The sequence below is a fragment of the Chiroxiphia lanceolata genome, chromosome Z (assembly GCF_009829145.1).
Source record: "Chiroxiphia lanceolata isolate bChiLan1 chromosome Z, bChiLan1.pri, whole genome shotgun sequence".
NCBI classification, from domain to species: Eukaryota; Metazoa; Chordata; class Aves; order Passeriformes; family Pipridae; genus Chiroxiphia; species Chiroxiphia lanceolata.
This window is the reverse complement of record NC_045671.1, coordinates 74,351,342-74,372,948: the sequence shown is the minus strand read 5'-3', so window position 1 is coordinate 74,372,948 and position 21,607 is coordinate 74,351,342. Positions and strand designations below refer to the sequence as shown.

Below are 21,607 nucleotides of genomic sequence, written 5' to 3'. Positions count from 1 at the left end.
AGACTGCATTTTATAGCAATGGTTATTTGAGTACTTGGTGGTTATTAATACAACAGTAACACAAAGCTGTACTGCACTGTTTTCAGTATCTTTATTGTGTTCTTTTTTATGTTGGGAAGTGTATGCCTAATGCAGAAAATTATTATACCTAATAATTAGGTTATGGACCTAATACAGAAAATTTTTTTTCAGGGTTGTTTTTATTGTCATATAGTTCTATTTTTCTCATTTTTATGCTTTTAGGGCTGGTGGACTGGGTCTTAATTTTGTGGGTGCCAATGTTGTTATACTGTTTGATCCTACATGGAATCCAGCAAATGATCTTCAAGCAATTGACAGGTACACTCTCAAAATACAGAACTTGATCCATGTTGGACTCTTCTTTCCCTTTCATCCCATAATCTGATACTCCAACTAAAACTTTCCTTGAGGAAGATATTTTTTGCTATAACTTTTTGCGATCTCTATAGAATGGGTGTGTGTAGCTGTCATTTTTCTTGTGTTTTTCATGACAGAATACATTGTAGTTGACCCCAGTTAAAGTGATGTTTTGAATTCCAGAACCTCTAAAGACAACCTTTCTGCTTCACCCTTGTGGAGATTAGAGTATTTTCAGCGCTCAGTTCTAGCTCTTATATTATGCTGTTGGAGTATTTCTAGTAATACAGGTATTTCTTTCAAAGCTTTTTGGCTGTGGGATGTTTCCCTAGGAATTCAGGACAGACTTCTGGCTGGCTGAAGTAAAGAACATTGAAAGCTTTCAAAATTCAGTAGCTCTATATATTTTTATGAGCAGAAATAAATTGTTTCTGTTATCTCCTGCAATTATATAATTCCATTTTAAGGGTCTTTCTCACTTCTAATACGTGTTTATGTTCACCTATTCGAGAGAAATATGTGTGTCAGAAACATGTATTGGGTTCTGTTTTTAAAGAATCTTTGCAAGATCACATTTCTATGAATTGGTTCAGCCTCTTGTGAATTTTGTGGAATATGGTTTATTAGATGTCTCAGAATTTACCATTTGGATAGAACACTGCCAGTTCATTAGCTGTTTTTATGACATTGTAACTTGCAAAGTGCTTTAGAAAGTTAAGAAAGAGCAGACTGTTCCATGTAATCCATGAACTAATTCCTCTATATAATACAAATAGGAGAATACCTTGAGCAAGAGCAGGTGTAGACAGAGAGGAGAAAAGAAAAATGAAACAAACCTGAGATAAACAGAGTGGAAGATGTGTTTTCAGAAGAGATAGGATGCAGTTCTTGTGATACAAAATGAGGAGAAAGCTTTTTAAACTTCATAGGCCTCTGGAGAAACATGGAATACTAAGGATAAAGGAAAAAGAAATTAATTACTGAGGAAAATGTGGAAAAGAAAAACAACCCAACCAACGCAAGCATGATTTAGAATAGTCCTATTTTATTAGAATGCTTTTACTTATTTTTGTGTTTATTTACTACCCCAAGAGCTCTCTTATCTCTTAAAATGTTTTTTAATGTACCACTGTCCTTGCAGAGCTTACAGAATTGGCCAGTACAGACCTGTTAAAGTGTTTAGATTGATCTCCTTGGGAACTGTGGAAGAGATGATGTATTTGCGACAAGTTTATAAACAGGTAAAGTTCACAAGCTGTTTAAATTTGGAGCTCTTTTTAGCAGTCTTGGTGACTGAAAGCTAATCTAGCCTATAGCAAAATTGTATAGGCTAGATTACTTTGGGTTGATGATATATGCTATTAACTTAACTTACAAAGCAAAGATACATCATTTAGCAATTGTCAAAAGTCGCAAATTAAGAAATAAATGATTGAATTTAAGGTTCTGACATTATAGGCATGTAAACTAGGACAAAGGTAGAAAACCAGTGGGGTACAGTTGTCCTGAAGAATACACTGCATAGAAAAGATAAAATTAGGTCACCTCAGTGGGAGAGTGATACTACATATTGAAGAAAACCTTACTAGATTTGAGGAATTAACCTAGTAACTTGAATTTTTGGCCATAAATAATAAAAAGTTGGTAATGAGTCCTCAGTGACAAGCAGTTGTAATTAGGTTATTTACAAGGAGGAAGCTGGAGGCTGAATGAGTGGGAAATGCAGTTGTAAACAGATTGTCATTATTCTCCTTGGATTTAAGTAAGTGACAAGTAAGAACAAAGTTCTAAGATCCTCTGATTTCACAGAGCAGATAGTCAAAAACCTGACAGATCCAATCTTGAACTGCTCCCAGTAATGTGTATGGCTTGCTTTAGAATCCTACTTTCAAAATGTAATGGTGATTTTTATCTCACTCAAATTCAGTGTTTTGTAGAAGCCAAGCAGCCATTAGAGTTCTGTTTAATTTTGACAACATTATGTAAATAAAAAAGACAAAACTTGTTAAGGAGAAGTCAAAAGAAGTAGGTGATGGGCTGAGGTGGTAACAGGTAATTGGGCAATTTGCAGAGATTCTGTATCAGAAGCTCAGAATTAAGAAGATGTGTTAGTAGTTGAAATGATATACTAACAAAGCAAGTTAAATATAATGCATGGTAAGTCCAAAATCTGTTTTTGAGGGACAGTGGTCCAAAAGTATAAAAGCTAATAATTTACATTTTTAACATATCAGGAGTATGAATTGTACTGCTCTATGACTGTTACTTTAGCAAGGTTTGAAAAAGCATTCCTTGCAAAAAAAACCACCTTACTTCTTATGTATTCTTCACAGCCACATTCATGGGAAAACGTAGAGAGGATCCTCTTTCAAAGTTTTGATGTGCAAAGTACTTTTGAGGAGTCATTTCAACAGCAGGTATCAGTAGGAGAAGTCTCAGAAAGGCTGACAAAATGAGCAGTAGCAGATTACAGCCAGCTCCATTCACTAAAATCCTGAAGGATGGGAGCCTGCTACACAGAGGCCTTGGGAGTTGGTGAACTTATAGGAAAAGAAGACCTGGATATTGTCTGTTTGGATTTCCAAAAACCATGCATAAAAATTCTTGAAAGGCTCCTGTGCGTTTTTTTTTTTCTTTCAAATTGACTTGTGTTTCTCAAGTTTAATAAGAGGCAATAAAGGGAGGAATAGTAAATCTGAGATTCTTTTTTTTTGGCTACGCTTGGATTGCATTCCCTTACTAAGTAAGCACACAGGACAGTAAAAAAACAGTACAGTTTAGTACTGAGGAAAGCTAAGCAGTCAAGATATAGAGGAGTGTCTCTAGTGTGTATACTTGGTGTCTGATATTAGCCAATGATACAGTAAAAGGCTTCAAATATTTAAATTTTTGAAAATTCAGTAAAACCAAGCAGGTGTATATTGTACCACAGTCTATTATACCAGCATCTGCCAGGGAAATTAAAACATCCTCTCTTAGGAATTTCTCCCTGCTCCAGCTAAAGCTGTGTATATAATGTGAGAGCCAGGAAATTCTGACATGTTGTTGCAGCAAACACTTCTCAAATCTCTCGTGTTATTCTATTTTAGCAACTTCACTGTGCGGTCGTTGGAAGTGAAAATGCCAAGAGATATTTCGAGGCAGTGCAAGGATCAAAGGAACACCAGGGAGAGCTTTTTGGGATCCATAACCTTTTCAAACTTAGGATTCATGGGTCCTGTCTTACCAAAGACATCCTGGAGGTGTGAAGTGCTATCCTTTTACTTTTGAATATTAGTTTTACATTTTTTCTTTCCTCGGGAGATTCTTTTGTTGTCGTTTTGAATGGAAAAACTATAAAACAGAAACAGTACTTGTCTATGCAATGACTTAAATGAAATAGGCATGCTAATTTCTCAGTCTGATGTAGAGCAGATAAATTGTTTTAAATCAAAGAATGGAAAAAGCTTGGATTATAATTCTCATAAATTTGCTAATATATTTCTTAATAAAAATTATTTAACTTATGTTTTGATACTTTCACATGTTGTCAGCTTTGTGCACAGATATCTTTTATTCATCAGTAGCTCAGGCTGACCTTTTAAGCTGGAATTCTGGTCATAAAAATATTTTTTGCGATCATAGTAACCTTTTCATAGTACATTTTGAGGTGTCAAAAACTGTTTAATAAAATGTATTTTATAATGCTGTATTTTAGAATGTTATGGGGTGGAAGTAAGTAAATAACTTATGAGGCTTCATAGTTTAAAATTAATTTCTTAGTTACTCTGAAAAGCCTGTTGGCCCGATTGCATAGTTTAAACTGATTTCAAGTATATGTAGTCTTTTTCAATCTTCTTATACATCTCTACTGGTAGGAGAACAAAGTTGAGGGTTAGAGATAAAGCAGGACAGAGAGGAGGAATTCTGAAAACCAGTTTCAAAATCTCAGAACCAGTGTTCAATTAATTAATATTAATTGACCAGCGACAATTAATTAATATTTTCATCTCTCCATATTCTAGCTCCCTATACACACATCACTTTTTAAGGAAAAAGAATACTTTCACTTTATAAATGCCATGCAACTCATACAACAAAATTCATTGGTATTACCTACACATACATATATATATATATAAAGCATGTTTGCTGCAGGTAGCTTGCATCTTGAAATTTATTGTAGCTTTATTCCAGGTTTCTTTCCATCCTTTCCTTTATTTTGTTATTTTGCATGTGCTAGGATTTAGTCTGGACTTTGCTAATTGTACTTCTGGTGCTTCTACACCTCTGTAGAAGGAAAGAAAAAGCCTTTGGGGTTTTTTTCCTGCCTTTTATATGTAGTAAAACCAGTATCTGTTGATGTTAATTAAATATTTGATTGTTTTAGAGGGAAGGGCAGGTGGAAGCAGGAGTCATGACAGCAACTACCTGGCTGAAGGAAGAGAGTGCTCCGTGCAGCTCAGAGAAGGTAAGATGTCTTATTGGACTCTGGACCCAGAGCATGACAGCCCCTCTAATTTCTGATACTGCAGTGAGCAATATGTTGTTAGGCTGATAATACTTTTACTCTGTTGTTTAGAAGATTTTGTTTAGGGAATTGTGGAAAGGAGTGCAATTGGTTTAGACTGTTGAAAACTTCAGGCTGTTTAGTTGTAGTCAGACAATGAGACAGTGATTCCCATCAAGTCAGTGGTCTGGTCAATACTGTCTTTTTTTTAATGTATGTAATTACATGATGGTCTTCTTCTGGAACACGTTTTTTATTTTTTTTTTTCCTGAAAAGGTTGGTTTTAATAGGAGTATTGCATTTATAGGAATGATTTTGACTGAACACTGTGTTCAGGTACTTAGGGAAGCCAGCAGTTAGGTCTATAATATGGCCTGCAAGAGTAAAGATAATATTGGATTAGATCATACTGAATGGTATTAAAAATTAGCTGCTATCTCTTACACCTATTTCTGTGAGTAAATGTCAGTATTAATTTAACATGTGCCCTCACATTGATCTTAACATGTGCCCTCACATTGATCGTAACTTATTGATCATAGCTCATTGATAATACATCACTATATGGTTGTGATCTCACCTTGGACTTGGTGATAAACAGTAGCTTTCTAAGCTTATGTTGAATACTTTTTGATAAGCAGGATGATATCAGGATTAATATATTAATTTTAAAACATCTCTTCATGTACCAAATTTTAGTGTTTACCCTTCTGACTTTCCATTTACAGGTTGTCATAATTCTTGTCTCAGTAGTATAGAGTTTTGTAGCTGTGTTCTGGACTTTGGTATCTTCAAAATGTTTAGAAGTTGCCTGGGTGTAATTTTGTTTGATTACAGTAGGCCTCAACTAATTTTAGAGTGGACTGTTGTGTACTAATGACTATTTTAATGTTAGCCCCCATATACAAGGTGGTTAACCACTGCAGTGAGATTTTTTTTTTTAATGAATGTTATTACACAGTATTAAGGTTTGAATCATGAGGTCACCTTTCAAACTACCTTTGAAAGATGAAAAGTAGCAATGAGATTAATATAAACTTGAAAAATATGGATGTAGATTGTGAAGACATAGGTTGTCTTAGCAGTGTGCAGCATATATTGTCTCTAGTATGTAATATTAAGTATTTAATATTTAATTTTTTAACCAAAATTATTGGTTATTTTCATTGTTTTTCTGCTAAAAATTTTCAACTGACAGAGACTTTAATAATTTCTCATCATGATTTATTTTGTATTTGCTTTCTATTTGCATTTTGTAATACTACTTTGTGTATTTTTTGCTTGAGTAACATAGTGAAAATCCACTTTTTTTTACTTGGCTTTGAAATTAGGTGTGTTCCATATACTATTAATGTTAAATAGCTCTGATGTAATTTTTTTTCTTTTTTTAGTATGAACAAGCAGATTGTGAAGAAGATCGAGATCCTCAAAGCGCTCAGGCACAATTAAACAGAGAAGAAACAGATTTTTGGGATGACTTCAGTGACGATGATGTTCTGGAAACTTCTATGAAAAAATGTGACAGAAGGAAGCCTTGCAATGCAAATAATTTAATGGTAGCAAAGGGTCAGCTTTCTTTAATGCAGTGTGGATTCTCTAAGTTGTTGCAGAGAGAAATTGAAACTGCCACAGAAGGGGATGATAATTATAACTCTCATCAATTGCCTTCTGATGATCAGACTGTAAGAAAAAACATAAATAGCAAGCACAGTGGTTTTCAGAAATGCCAAAGCAGTGTGCCTGTTTTGGAGCATGGGAAAGCTGTTCTGGCAGCAGATGGAACTGATAAAAAAGATATGCATGGTACAGACTGGCTTGATTTCTCAGGCTCTGAGGAGGAAGGGGACAGAGAAAATGAGGATCAAGGCCTTTCCAAGCAACCTGATACAGTCTTGGAAACTGGAAGTAGTTCTGAAGAGGGTGATGATGTCATCTTTCCTACTCAAGTTCAAGCAGCGCCTACTAAAAAAGTTGAAATACACAGGTCAACATCTGGAAATTGCAAAGAGTTAGCAAAAGAAAAAGCTGAGTTTGTGTTTAAGGGAGCCAGTAGGCAGTTTGGGTTCCACAGTGTTGAGTCGTCTTTTGGAGACATCGAGGATGACCCAGGTTTGAAAGGAGCAAGTGACATAAGTGATGAATCTGATGATATTGAACTTTCCCAGGATTCTAAATCAAGAGAGCCAGAATCTTTCAGCTTTCCAAAACACAAGGAAAGATGTGCCCTTAACCATGAACTAGATGATGTCTCCAAATCTCTGCTACAAGCGAAGAAGCCCAGTAGAAAAGAAAAAGAAAGTGATTCACAGAATATAGATGAATTTTCATCCTCTGAAGATGATTTTCCAGCTGAGAAAACTGAGGCCAGAAAGCAAAGCCATAAGTATAAAAGACAGAGAGGCAGAGTTCAGTTTGGGTCTAAAACACTGCATCCTATTCAAGATACCTATGTTGCACAAATGGAGTCTGGCAGTTATGCTGTGCATAGAACTTCTGCAAGAAAAACTGAATTTGAGCATCAAGAACAAAAAATGGAATCAATGGACAGATATTTAGGTAACTAGTAATTTAATTTCTTTGGTTTTATTTCAAAGTAAGTAATAACGTAGGTTTAATTTACCATTGTCTGCAGGCTCTAAGTTCTTCTTGCTATACGTACTGTTTGTTACGGGATGCTGGTAAATGCTCTGCTAAATTAGTTAGTAATATCTTTTTGTGTCTTTCTTTTTACCTATTAGTCTTACTTTCCTGTCCTCTGGCGTGACAGACTGCTTTGTAATACTATGTTAAAGACTGACTGTCTCTTGAACAAAGATGTATTAAGAATTCACAAATGAAATATTTGAACTGCAGAACCTTAAAAGTCTTTACAGAGCTGTTAAATAAAAACTTAACGTACATGAAAAAAAAAAGTGATCTGGGAGTTTGAAATACCACATAGAAGACTTGATTCTGTAAAAGACTTAATTTTAAACATTAACATTGCAACCATTAAACCATAGATGCTTTGAAACTTGCTTGTCCATCTGAAAAAAGCACACATGGAAATTGAAGTAGTTTTAAACTGTCCAGATAAATCCAAGTAAGTCTAATGATCGTTGTTCATTTCATAGAGCTGAGAAACTTGGTGCTGAGTAAAATGAGAACAAATTTTATGACTTCGATGTAATTTTTTTTTCTTAATTACAGTATCCTTTGGTGGAACCATGTACTTTCGAAGTTTTGGAATAACCAACATTTTTGTTTCTGTCTTTCTCCTGATGTCTCAGATGGTGTTCAAGAGGTGGCATATATTCATTCCAATCAGAACGTGGTTGGATCCAGCAAGGCTGAAAATCACCTGAGCCGGTGGGCAGTGCGAGACGTGTTTGAGTTGAAGCAGTTTTCCCAGCTTCCTGCTAATGTTGCTGTCTGTAGTGCCAAGGTAAAGAGAAATGTTTGAAAATGTTGGTTTAACTCTTTTTTTTTTTTACCCTCATTTTTCATCTTAAAAAACTCCAAAAGACTTGTTTTTCTGTTAATGGCCACCATGAATGATCAAAGCCATTGAGGATGGGAGGAGGAGAAGGCTCAGTTGGAAGTCTAATAAATGACTTTTGGTTTTTGGGGTGGCTTTTAAGCAGCACAGCACCCTCTGTGGGATTTTTCTGTGAGAGAAATGGTAAGATTAAAGATTGGGTGTTTGAAATCAAATTCTGTGCCATGTTTTTCTCATTTGAGCCTTGAAAATTCTTCGGCTTGTCCTGGATCCAGTTTAAAAAAATCTGTAGCATAGAAAGTCAAACATAAATCAGTTTGCAGGCTTTTTTGGGGAGGTGAATGTGTGCAATTGCTGAAGTGAGTCATATTGTCTAATGTCTGAAACATACCACTAGGGTTTCCTGGGAGTGCTTATATGCAGGGACAGATACATTTAATGCTTGTTGTTGGTCATGCATCTTGTTTGATTGCACTGGGAATACATACAAATCTGGAATAAATTCAGGTAGAGCTTCCAGATTTTTGTTCCCATTACTTAGTGGTTTTAATCTACTCTGATTATCCGGGTACTTTGTTGTTTCTCTTGTAATAAACATTTGCAGTTTCCGAGGCTGATGCTTAAGATAAACCACAAGCACAGAACAAGTAATTGGTGAATGTGCAGCTTAGTCTTCACAGACTTGTTAGCAATCATTATAGAAATTGTAGACATACGTCTGTGCTGTTCTGGGGTGTTGAACATCCACAGTGGCTGGAAGAGTTTCTTCCAGTGTTGTTGTTGTTGTTCTTGTACTGTATTTAATTAAGCCATTAGCACAGTTGCCAAAGAATTTTTAGACTGGGAAGATCAAACCAGGAGAACCAGTAAAAGTGAGGCCTTTTTAATTTTAACATATTTGCATTAGAATGTCCCTCATTAACAGAAAAGTTGGTCAAAAATACTCAAGAGTACTGTAGAAAGGTACTTATTAATTGGCACTGGCTGACAACATTATTAAACTCAAATATAAATGAAAGAAAACTTTTAAAGGGAGTATTTTGTCTAAAAGTCTGTTGATCCACCTCTGTTCAAAAAGTTTGTTTTGTTCCTGTAACTTAGAGCTTATTTTATGTGACTGGAAGTATTAGAAATCAACTTCTCTTGATTAACTTGTCAGTTTTTATAAGATATAAATTTGTTGCTCAGGAGCAACAGTAGTATCACTTCTCTTGGAGAACTAAGTAGGAAGGAAAATATCAAAAATTATGGAGAAGTCTGCCTCTTCCTTCACTTCCTGTTATTTCTTTTACTCTAGAGGCACCAATCCAGAAATAATCCCTAGATGATGGCCTATTCTTAGATGTGGGACTCTGAATTTTTTTTCTGCTCTGCTTAAAAAAAGAGCTGCCAGAGCTTCATAGACAACTTTAAAAGATTCTTTATTACTTTATTTTACTTTAGAAGGCATTTTGGGAAAAACATGGCTATTGTTGTGCTTCTGGCCATCAGTCTTTGCTGGTCATTTTTACTTATTTCCCATCAGTTTAAGTCAGGACATTCACTGTCAAAGCAACTACTTGCATTATAAAAAGAATGCTGCTTTTATATAAAGTTTAATAAAAAGCTTTTTCGACAGATTAAAGTAGCATTGTGTGTAATACTAAAAATACAGGTGAGTCATTTGAATTTCCATCATTGTTTTAAGTAAATAAAATTACAGTTTTGAATGCTGGAATGTTAATTGGAAACTGATAGTTATTGAGAGGAGAGCAGAGTTCTGTCAGACAAAATTCCTCACTTACGTCATTTTCTGGCATCATTGGTCTAATGGAGTTTCTCAGAAACTCTTATGTAGCTGTTTGATTGCTCTGGGTATCAATGATCATAATTAGAAGCTATTTTTACAGTGTATTTACATGGAAGCTTTATTTGATAGTGTCATGAAGGCTCCTGAATAATATTTTTTCCCTGATAATATTTATGTCCCTTCCTAAGCACACATAATCAAACTCTCATATTTCTAAGAAGAAGTGGAAAAGTTATTTTCCTTTCATTTCGTAGATAAGTCTGCTTAGGACCAAAAAGTAAAATGTCCTTTGTGCTGTTCATTTTGCCTATGCCAACTCTGTCTTCCTACTTTACAGTTTCACTCAGCAGGCTGTCTGTGATAATGCATTTCTGATTTAATGTATTTCAAATACATTTTTCAAGTAATCACTAATATCTCTGTGAAAGGGGTTCCAGAACTCTTAAAAACAAATTCCTCCAAATCTTGGTTGAGCACTTGAGTGAAACATTTTTGTTTCATGTTTCCATATTAATCTGGAATGACAGTGATAATAAGTGGTTATAATAAGCAAAAATAATCAATAACCTCCTGTAAGAACATTGACATGCTGATTTCTTGCTATTGACTAGTCATCTAAATCACATTTTTACTTCACTAAATGTATGTAAACTTTTATAGCCTCTGTTAAGTTCTTTAGTTTCAATGGCTAATTTATGGAAACTAGGTGAGGGATTAAACTAAAAATAAATTGCTGGAAAGCAGTAGAAAACAATGCATGCTTCCTGGTTTTCTACCTGTAGTAGCTAAAAGGAGTATAAATTTAGGTTTATTAGTGCTTTCTTTACCGCTGAAGCATGGAGACTAATGTAGTTGCTTGAGCTGTAGAAACTACTTAAAGCTGGAGCAGACTGCAAAACCTGTGAGGACTCTGCTTTGAAAGTGAGAGAGGTTGCATGAGAAGAAGATCCTTGAGAGCCAAGGTATAAAGGGTGGTGGGGCAGCAAGTCTTATTCTTCAGGAGAGAAATTTGAAGGTATGTAGAGCACCTTGTTCAAGAACATGAGTAACTAATGAACTTGGATTTAAATTAATTGTACAAAAATGTAAGACTTGAACACTTTTACTTAGCCCAAAGTTCATCTTGGTGATAGTTTCTTTCCCTAATTAGAGTTTAGAAGGTCTGTGTTAGATCTACACGGTTGCACTGGTGTAATTCACAGTCAAGTCTCTCTTAACCTTTTGAACTGCAGGCTTCAATCAAGTTTATTTTTTATTCGGTAGTAAGTACCCAATCTGCCCTTAATTTTACCTGTGCCCAGTATTTGTATACCCCAGCTACCTTTTCTCTGAACAAAGAGACTTAATTAAATATTCATTGTGGTTTCATTAAAAAAATAGAAGATTACTGTCTCTATTACCATATTACTATCTGCTAAGGGCATAGCTGAAAACAAAAAAAGGACTATCTCCTGTAACCACAGAGAGAAGCGTATGGAAAACAAAAGCTTCTAAAAGCAAACGTGTGAAATGAACCTGTAGACTGGACATGGTGGACTTACAAAGCCAGACCATAATTTTCAGAGCAGACATACAGTTAGTTCAGCCTTCCAGAGGAAAAAAAATAGTCTTGAGAATTCATGAGATATATTGCTCAAAATTATTCTGACTTTACTAATTTGCAGGAGGGGGAATTGAAAGTGTTAAGAGCTTCACTAAGATCTTAGTCATTTAGTAAGTATTGCTATTTTTGATTTATTTTTTGTTTCTGGTGAGCTCCAAGTTCCAAAGCAACTCGGCTGATTTTCAGTGCAGAAGTTTTTTACTTACTTCATTTTTTTGATAACTTGCACTGTTATCTGTGAAATTTTTTCTTACCTCCCATAAGAAGGAGAAACTTCCTGGAGGCGAGATTAAATATCTTCTTTCTAGTGTTTCTAGTCTATTCTCAATTAAACGACTGCATTCCTTAATAAATTTCCTAATTAATTTCTGTGTTAATTGGCAAAAACAGCGTATATGAAATGTTTGACACCAGTATAGAAGTCTGGGATAGGCTTTCTCTAATTCTTGTAAAGCTGAATTTGTGTAGTACTTCTTCAGTTGGAATCTGGGGTGATGGGTGAGTTGAGTGAGCCTGGGGAAATCTTTGGAGAAGGCTTGGATGTTTCACAAAAAAAGACAGAAAATGGGAACAGGACACACTAAATGAATCGGAAAACTGATGATGTCCCACATGAGAGCTAATTTTCACTTTTTAGTATGTGGAAAAGTGTTAGTCGGGAGACCATGTACTGTACCTGTTGAATATGTAGAGTCTCTTTTTTAGTCAACTGCATGTTTTCAACTTAAGTTTACTTTAAGTTCTACTGAAAAGAAATGTACAAAGACAGCCATTCAATTGAGGATTAATCACTATGGCAACAGAAATGTGGTGACTGAAAAGAGGGAGGATATATTCTTCCCTCAGCTTCCTGCCAGCTGTCAAATTCAACCTTTGCGGCAGGAATTCAGGCCAAAATATAGACTGTGATCTGCTCCAAGAAACTTTATCTGTATTTTTATAAATTCGTACAAGAATTGCACTATAAAGGAAGACTTAATCCTCTAAATTGGATGACAGACATTTGGCACTATTGCCAGTGTTTGACAGAGAAATAACGAGATGCTTTGTAGTAAAACCTGGATTAATGGTAAACCCCTCTTTATGTTATTGCAATGTGGTGTAAATGAAAAAACTAAGCATGCTGTCAGCCTAGGGAAAAACGTGTCCTTTGTATCTCCAATGCAGATTTAAGTACTGTTGAGAATACTGCAAATACAAAAGTTGTGTCATTAAGAATTCCTCTTTATCTTATTTGTATTACATTGACATTTTGTAGATTATTTAAACAAAGACTTTCTATCAGTTGTAGGAACTCTGATTGCAGTGTGTTTGCACAGCTATGAGATTCAACAAGTTTAGATGGTTGTTTACAAAGAGTAGGCTTTTGGGAGATAACATGCCTTTATCTTTGTTCTTCTAGGATGGTGAACTCTTCGGCTTTAAAAGAATTGTTCCCACATGATTGGCCTGTAATGCTGCTTTTTTGAGTTTACTTTTTCAGTTTAAACATTCCAGTATGGCTTTTGGTCGCGTTTTTTAAATGTAGTCAATTCATATGTGGCGTTCTTTGAGTGGCATTTTCATTATGATAAATGTGCATGGCCTTTGGTTTTGCTCCTGTTTGATGGAAGGCTGAGAAGGTGAAAGAAGATAGGAGTAAGTCCACAGACTTCTGCTGGAGTAAGCAGTTAGTTTAAACTTTGAATTCTGAGACTGACTATCTGCTCTCATTCTCAACAGTAGTAATAAATGTTGATTTATTGATAATATGATAATATGTTGATTTAAAATCATGTTTTTGGTGCAAGACAGTGATCTGTCATATAGCAATTTTCTTTGCTAAAGGCTCAACAACTTAAATAAAACTACTCCTAATAAAAAATTCTTACTCTGTTACCTGATTGTAGAAGAAACAGACTTGGAAACAAATGTGAAGTAGAGAGAGCACAGTCTGTTCACAGTTGCCTTTAGTAGTCAATTCTCCACTACCATGCGAAAGAGCAGAGTTTGTGGAATGTCCTCCATCTCAGTTTATTTATGCAGAAAAGCTGTTTGGAACAAACAGGGGAAAGTTAGTACATATGACTCTAAAATTTCTTTAGTTTTATTAACTTTAATTTTACTGGTCTCTTGGTTTGGCAAAATATATTGGAAGAGTAATTTAGAGCCATAATAAATCTTAATCCTTATTGTAACTTGAAGCATAATTCAGCATATATTCAAGAAAAGCATATGAAAAGGTCATAATAATTCAAACATAATATCAGAAAAACTTCCCGGGGGGGAGGGGGAAGAAAAAGGAAGAAAAAAAAGAAAAACTTTATAGAATTGTAATTTGGGTAGATAATGAGACTGGAATGCAGTATCAAATGATCAAATTATCAACAATCATCTAAAACCGACTGCAAATCACAAATGTATATGCAAAGTCATGTATTGTCTCAGCTTTTGAGGAGGGTGGGAAAATACAAAGTAGGATATGGCATAAGAGTTTATTTGCTTGTAAGATGTGTTTTAAGAGTTCAGTCACCCTGAATTCATTGTATTTCATGCTTTTGTATTATTTTGGGGGACTGCAAGGCAACAAGCCGTTTGAGAAGGCCATTCTTGTTTGTTTGAGAAATGAAAACAAACAGTGGAACTGTGCGGTGTAAATGTGTGTCCTGGGTATCTGACAGCAATGGTCTCACACATACCACCTGAAGAGAAAAACCTCGTAACATTGTTTCAGCTGTGAGTTGGGAAATCAGGGGGTTATTGCTGACTGGAAGTCAGTATCTGGCAAGATACTGCAGGGATACTTTCGGTAGTTAGGCACTAAAAGAGAGGAAGATCGTCAGACACGGTGCAGCTATGGCTGAAGAATAATTATGCAAACATATTTTCAACTTCAGATTCAGGCTGTTGAAGAACGTTCATTATCCTCCAAGTCTGGTGACTCAGTGAATTGCCACAGATATGACGCAGCTTGGAAAAAAAAGTATCCCTGAGCCTCCCTCCTCTCCCTCCTCTCCCTCCTCTCCCTCCTCTCCCTCCTCTCCCTCCTCTCCCTCCTCTCCCTCCTCTCTCTTCTCTTTCTTCTCTTCTCATCTAACTCCTACACCTTTTCATCTTGCTAACAGGAAGTAAAGAAAAGGAGTGAATTTGCTGGCTCAAGCTAGCCAGTCATCTCAGTCATGTCTAAAGATGCTTATACATGAATTAGCATTCATTGCTCCAGAATATTGAGCTGCTTCTTTATGCCTGTTATAGGAAGAACAGATACTGAAGTTTTGTACTGTCAAAGACAGACAAGAATTGGTTTTGGTAGGTGTATACTAGTTTTAAAACTTCCATACTTAGGCAGCAGGAGACAGATTTTTATCTTTGATGTCAATGTAATTATTTCACTGCACCTTCCCCTGCTGCCCCCAAAGGTTTTTACGGAAAGGAGAAAATCTGGATACAGAAATGTGTAATGGCTTTACAGATAATTCAGTATAGGCACACTCAATTTATCAGATGACCAGTAAGTATGTTTTCCAGTTAAAGTGACACTTTTCCCCTTTGAACAGCTGAAATTTCTTAAAGTGCACTGCAAAAGCTTACTGTCTTTAATGTATTTAAATATGTAGTAAAGACTAACTGCTTTCATGATTGCTGTCATTCTCCCTGTCAAAATTCTTTTAAAATACATTTAGCAGACAGTGTATGATATATGTATGCTATAGCATACAGTGAAGGGGTTTTATTTCCTTTATTATTTCATCCTCTTGGTCCTAGCATTTATTGATTCATAAAGGGTGTGACATTAATAATATAAATAGTTTAAATGTGCTGGTATCAGTAGTGTCAGAACAAGAGTCTGATGCTCTTAGTTGAGTCAAATTCTCTTAATTTCAGTCTTACATTAGGAGACTGTCTTTCACATGTGATATACATGATAATTCAGGTGAAGGTGACCAGTGCTGTACAGTCATGGTGGGATTTCATGTAGAAACAAATAATGGGGACACACTGGTTTGTTAGAGAAAGTGCTCGAGGAACAGAAAATATAGAAAGCTGTTGAAAGGAAGTTTTCATCATGAAATCAGTGAGTTAGAGGGCAAACATTAATTGGAAAGATATTGGCCATGAGAACAATAAATTAAGGAGGGTAATCCATCCAGTTAAATTGAAAAGAAAGCAAAGTAGTGTGAAATGTTGACAGTGCTGGAACATGACTGAAGTTTTTGCTTTTTTCATGATAATTCTAAGAGAAAGGTAGAGGGAGTATTTTCATCCCAGTGTGCAGAGCTTACCTCTGCATAAAACCTGTTATCCATATATCACTCACAGTAACAAACTTCAAATTTGACCTTTATCAAGCATGGAAACATCTTAAAAAAACTGAAAAAAGTGGTTTGGATTTGCTGAAGAAGTGTTCATTGTTTTTCAAAAAGAAGTTATTGGATTTGGGTGTTGGGGACTGGAATTTCTGAAACATTCACTGATTCAGCAGAGCCAGCTGTTGTGTTTCAGCCCAATTGGGTACCATTTAACCAATTGCCTTTGCTCCAGAAAACCGAGATAAGCTTTTCATGAGTATCTCACAGTGACCACAGGCTTTCACTGGCATTAGCTCCTTCAGCTCTTGTGGTAACTTTTTTATAGTCACTTTTTCTACCTTAAGAAAAAAAAAAATCTTTAAGCAGCTTATTTAGGTAGAAGAGGAGCTCTTTGTGTGTATATGGTGGTATTTGGATGTTGGTTTTTTGGGTGTGGCACTGTGGGTCACTGTACTTAAAATTTTGTGCTTCCTGAACTAAATATGCCATTTGTGCATTTATTTGCAATTAGCAATACTTCTAACATTAATTCTGTTCCTCTGCAAAGACCAGCAATTTTATGACTTTCAGTGTGTTTACAGCATTTGGCTTTTTTCCCCAAGATACTAAAGATCTTCTGTGTTTGAACAGATGTGTAAACCAAAGTATTAGTGCCTCATATACTTTGGTCTTGTTTAAAAAGAGGTAGATGGATGCACATTTATGGGACTTTAAAATACCTTTAAGACAGGCACTGACGTGGCTAGTCTTGTATTATATGGGAGTTACTCTTTCTTGAATTAAACTATACAGCCCTGATTTACTGACAGAGGGAAAATATGCCAAGTCTTAGCATAGTGAGATCTGAATACTATGAATATTTTTCATGCAAAATTTCCATCAAAATAAATATATTTTAAAGCTATCATTGCTTTCTTCTTTCAAAGTTCTGTATTATCCGTACATTGGTTAAAAAAAAATTTAAAATGTTAACAAATGTATACAGAACCAGCAAGAGAATTGTAAAATATTTATGTTGTAGGTAATGACTTCTAATTCAATCTTAATTTTGTTACTAGCATTATACTGTTATTGGGAGGATAGGGGTTTTATCTTGACTGGGGACTTGGCTTCAGTTTTGTATTGTGTAACTTAAAATAGTGCAGTAGAATTTTAAACTTTGGAGTTGTGCCTTTGTCTTAAAGTGAAAATTTATGTCTGTAGGTCCCACATATTAACATCTCTCTCTGTATGCTAGCTAGAGGTTTCTCACCAAAGTAAAGAGAACAGATGTGAGATCCTAAAGCTCAAAAACCTTGTGAACGGCCCATGGAAATGAGGGAAATGGACATGGATCAAATAGAAACATGTTGAGAAGAAACATTGTAAATCTGAAAGCAAATTTTGAACTGCAGATGACAAGGTGTGAACACAGTTTGTGTTTTCATCTCTAAAGTAGTGTTAGTAGGGAGACTGAGGGCATCACTAAGCAGCTATTCTTTCCTGTGATTTTATTTTAAAAAACTAAAAGGAAAAGGTACTGTTGGGTTTTTTTATGTGGGTTTTTCTTCTGTTTTTCCATGCTCTTCATACACATTATTGAATTTTCTTATTTCCTTTGACTCGCTTTCTGACAAAGGGGAAATTTTGATGAAAATTTGTGAGAATTTCTGAAAAATAATTTAGGTGTAAATAGGATTGTAGTTTTGTGCTAGATATCAGAGAACCAAGACTTCCCTTCCACATCCCTGGAAGTTTGTAACTGCGTGGGGACTCCGATTTGCAGCTGTGAATCCCAGTCTGAGTGCTAGCTAGGAGTGAGAGAACTGGGTACAGTAGAATTCATCATTCTGTCAGAGACAGAACTGTCTTAACGATTTCAATGTCTCATTTTACTAGGACCCAGAAGACAACACTGCAGAGAAGAGCATTATTAAGGGAGGGCAAGAAATGCTGATGAACAGTAAGCAACATCATCTCTATGTCAGGCATTCTGTGACCCAGAGAAAGAAAAAAGTATGCAAAGTAGGTTCAACCACCTTCTTGATTGGAAAGACACCCAAAGGAATACGCAGGTGAGGCTGTTTTGGTGAGTTGGAAGTAAAATTCTAAGGTTGAAACAAACTTCCTTCTGGGTGGTTGTTGCTTTTGTCTTTATTTCAGCCCTACTCAGGGAATACTGATTGTTTTCTCTGGCAAGAGTGGAACTAGTGGGAAACTTCCACTGCCACCGCATTAGGAGTACTGCAGCTGATTAACTGAACACACAAATTAGAATGAAGAACCCTTCATCCTAAAAATATTCAGAACTGTACTCATAGTTCTCAATAGTTTGTTGAGGTAAAATTTTGGTTGGTTCAATGGTCATATAGCACATAACTGTGCAGATGTCATCATGATGAGTGTTCATGGTATGTTCTTCACGCACAACTACAAAGCAGTGATTAAACTGTATAAAACAAGACACTTTGTAGTGTGAGCTTCTGACTGCCTACTGGTTTTGCCCAGATCTCATCACTTTCTTTGAAAGACTAATTTAAAAAAAAAAATTGGACTTTGTGTTTCTTTTGTAACGTGGAGCTCAATATTTTTTAGTATTTTTTTTAATGTTTTGTTTCCCCCCTCATTTTTGGAGTGATAATAATTTTTCTGTTTCCTTGCTTTCCCTTTTCCCCCAAGCAATTGTTATTATTAAAATGAATTTTGAATTCCATTGTTACATAGATAGAAGTTCAATAAAAAGAGCCAGGTGGTATGTGGAAATAGAAAGCGGAAATCTGTAGCTGAGCTGACTAAGCAAATATTTATATAAAAACATAAATAAATACCTGTAGAACAGATATTTGGAAAAACTAAAAGGAAAAGGTACTGTTGCTTTTTTATGTGGGTTTTTCTTCTGTTTTTCCATGCTCTTCATACACATTATTGAATTTTCTTATTTCCTTTGGCTTGCCTATGTATTTTCAGTTTTGTCTTGAGACAGTTAAATTGCTATATGAGAACTGACAGGTAGGTAGTGCCTGTAAGTGTTCAGGATCTGTCATATCAGCTCTCTGGCCTCAGCTGTCCAAACTGTTACTGTTGAGCTGCTGGATTTGTTTACCAGAATAGACACTGGCAATTCTAAATATTTACCGGGCAGGTAAAGAAGAGCCTTTCATTCTAAAAATATTCAGGACTGTAATCGTAGTTCTCAATAATTTGTTGAGGTAAAATTTTCTAAGGTAATGAAGTGACTGAGGCTGTTAGTTCCGAGATCCTAAAGCCATATCTGGCAAAAAGCTTAAACCATTCACTCTTAAACATGAAGCGGGTCATCTGTTGGCACCTGGCATGCAGTTAGGCTTGGTGTACATGTGGATATGCCATGCAGTGAGTGAGGATGATTGTGTCTCAGTCCCTTGTAGTTGTAGGGCAGAGTGGGAAGCTGTCTACAGTCACCTATTTAAGGCAAACAGGGTTAAATCTTGCTGCCTTTTGGAACCCCCATTCAGGAAAGGCAACATGTTTGATATCCTTTCTCTGACATGGGACGGTAAAGCCACCTCTTCAGCCTTCCAGTAAGGTCACCTGACCCCAGACTAGGGCTAACTCAATTAGGGTGATCTCTTTGAATTAGATCTTGGCCTTTTAGCAGAAATATATTCCATAACTCACTGGGTAGGATGATGTGTCTCCTGTGAAAGCTTTTATCCAACTCTTGTTTAGCAAGTCTTCTTCAAAAGAAATTGGAGCAACTATTTCCTCCCCCTGCCTTCCTTCCCTAAAAAAAACCAAACAACAAAACCAACAAAAACCCCCCAACTTTCAACCATCTGTCCATCTACACTTTTTTGGTAGGTAAATGCCTTCTGAAATCTGACCCTTTCTTATGGTATCTGACCTACAGTGACAGTCAGTAAGTCTTTGAATCGCAAGCTGAGGAAATCACAGTGTAGTTTGGGATTCAAAAGTCATTTCGATTTTTCTGAAGTTATTATTCTTTCTTCTCTTTGCTAATAAAAACCAACAATGCTTCTAATAAGGAAGTTACTTCTGCTGATTACCTTCTGGGTTATGTGAAGTAAGTGAATTGAATTAATCGCTTGAAAGCTGCTTTTGTTTCTAGTTAAAGGTGTCAGAATAACACATTTTTCCTTTTTGATAATTACAGGACACAATTTGAGGAAATGGTATCCCACTTTAATATGGGATCAGTGAAAGACCTTGCAGAACATATTGCAAAAGCTACCTCAGAAACAAGGCAGAACATGTTGAAGGAATTCTATGTTTCCAAGCATCCAGAGGTGGAATCTTTCTTCTCAGTTGAAATACCAGCACGAGATTTATGTGACTGTGAGGGAGGACAACTGGGTACAGCACAGTCTAGAAAAAGAAAATCCTTTGTTAATTTTGGAAGTTCAAAGTCTAGGCCTTCATTGACTGAAGGACTTCTGAGCAGAACTACAGAGACACAGGCCCAACAGACATGTAAGGGAGGAGCAGAGAAGCTTCCCAATGACTGCTGCTCACGAGATGTGTTTGTTGATGCAAAATGTAAACAGTCACCCACTGTTGCTACTCAACATATCGAAAGGAGAAACAGTCAGGCATTCAAGGATTTTATGGCATCTGGCTCACTAAACAGTAAATCAGAGGTGCTGCCTGTCAAAAGTTGTGAAGGACAGCAGGAGTCAGAGGGAACACAGCTGCCAAAAAAAAGATCCCTGTCTCAGTCAGAAAACAGAGAGAGAAAAGCTCAGATTTATAAGAAAAAGTCTTTTACGGACTTACTCGGAGATACCTCTATTCTCAATGACCTCTTCAGAAATGATGGAAATGGGCCTGCAGGATCACCGAGGAGATTCTCTTCAGGGCAAGTAGAAAAATCAAAGGGGAAACCAAAAGATTTCTGGGATATGCTGAATGAGCAGAATGAGGAGAAGCTCAGCACGCTCACGGACATAGCAGTCATACAGAAGCTGTGTGAAAGAGCACCTCGCTCCACAGTGGCAGAAGAGACAGAAGTGTGTGAAGGTTCTCTTTGGAAAAAAAATGAAAATTTTCTATGGAAAAAATAAGGTGCAGGTGATTCAGATGAACCGTCCAGTGCTAAATCTTGTAATGCAGTAAAATGAAAGTTTGCACTTTAATTATTTTAGTTGAACATTGAAGAACTTCAGCAGTATGGAATAAAACATTGTAACTCCATGAAATTAAAGGCAAAATGATGAATTCATATCTATAGTGAGAGAGAATTACATTTTACAGGTCTGACTATGTATGTAACAACATGCAAATATGTATGTAATTACATAATCAGTGTATACATATGGGCATAGTAATGCATATAGACTATATTGTAAGCTGTGATATATTAATTTTAAATTAAACTTTTTTTAGGATTTTCTGAGTACACTTTGCTTTCTTTAATTCTATTTCTGGGCTCAATAGCTGTGCTTTGTAATTATTTTCCCTTTACTTACATTTGGACACCCTCAGTCATCTCAATAATCCAAGGATAACAGGATTGATATTTCATATGTTTTCTGAGGTACTAGAGACTGAGGCATGTCCTGAGACAGGGATGGTGTCTTTGTGTCCAGTAGTTTTTGATGGGTTC

The 21,607-nt window shown here is 36.0% G+C and overlaps 2 protein-coding genes across 5 annotated transcripts in view; both read left to right on the top strand.

Moving 5' to 3' along the window:
- ERCC6L2 (ERCC excision repair 6 like 2) overlaps positions 1–17,295 on the top strand; it is a 45,110-nt gene extending 27,815 nt beyond the window's left edge. The window contains exons 12-18 of one of the 4 annotated variants that reach the window (XM_032675357.1): positions 244–339; positions 1,520–1,619; positions 3,468–3,620; positions 4,748–4,828; positions 6,259–7,423; positions 8,137–8,291; positions 17,230–17,295. In XM_032675357.1, the coding sequence (XP_032531248.1) occupies positions 244–339; positions 1,520–1,619; positions 3,468–3,620; positions 4,748–4,828; positions 6,259–7,423; positions 8,137–8,291; positions 17,230–17,286 (1,807 nt within the window). In that variant the 3' untranslated portion in view covers positions 17,287–17,295. Of the gene's footprint in view, positions 1–243; positions 340–1,519; positions 1,620–3,467; positions 3,627–4,747; positions 4,829–6,258; positions 7,424–8,136; positions 8,292–11,001; positions 13,117–13,139; positions 14,691–17,229 lie in introns of those variants that run through there. The other 3 variants (XM_032675358.1, XM_032675356.1, XM_032675359.1) reach the window with 3 other exon arrangements.
- A 34-nt stretch (positions 17,296–17,329) lies between these two features.
- Positions 17,330–21,399, top strand: LOC116780400 (DNA excision repair protein ERCC-6-like 2). The gene is made up of 5 exons (XM_032675360.1): positions 17,330–17,428; positions 17,537–17,541; positions 17,654–17,661; positions 17,906–18,080; positions 20,159–21,399. Exons 4-5 carry the CDS (start codon positions 17,956–17,958, stop codon positions 21,063–21,065), a joined length of 1,032 nt encoding a protein of 343 aa, XP_032531251.1. The 5' UTR covers positions 17,330–17,428; positions 17,537–17,541; positions 17,654–17,661; positions 17,906–17,955; the 3' UTR covers positions 21,066–21,399.
- Positions 21,400–21,607: the final 208 nt, after the last annotated feature.

Coding starts and splice junctions, on each gene's coding strand:
- LOC116780400 (XM_032675360.1), top strand. CDS start 17,956: ATGCTGATGAACAGTAAGCAACATCATCTCTATGTCAGGCATTCTGTG. Junction 18,081..20,158: donor ACACCCAAAGGAATACGCAG/GTGAGGCTGTTT, acceptor TGATAATTACAG/GACACAATTTGAGGAAATGG.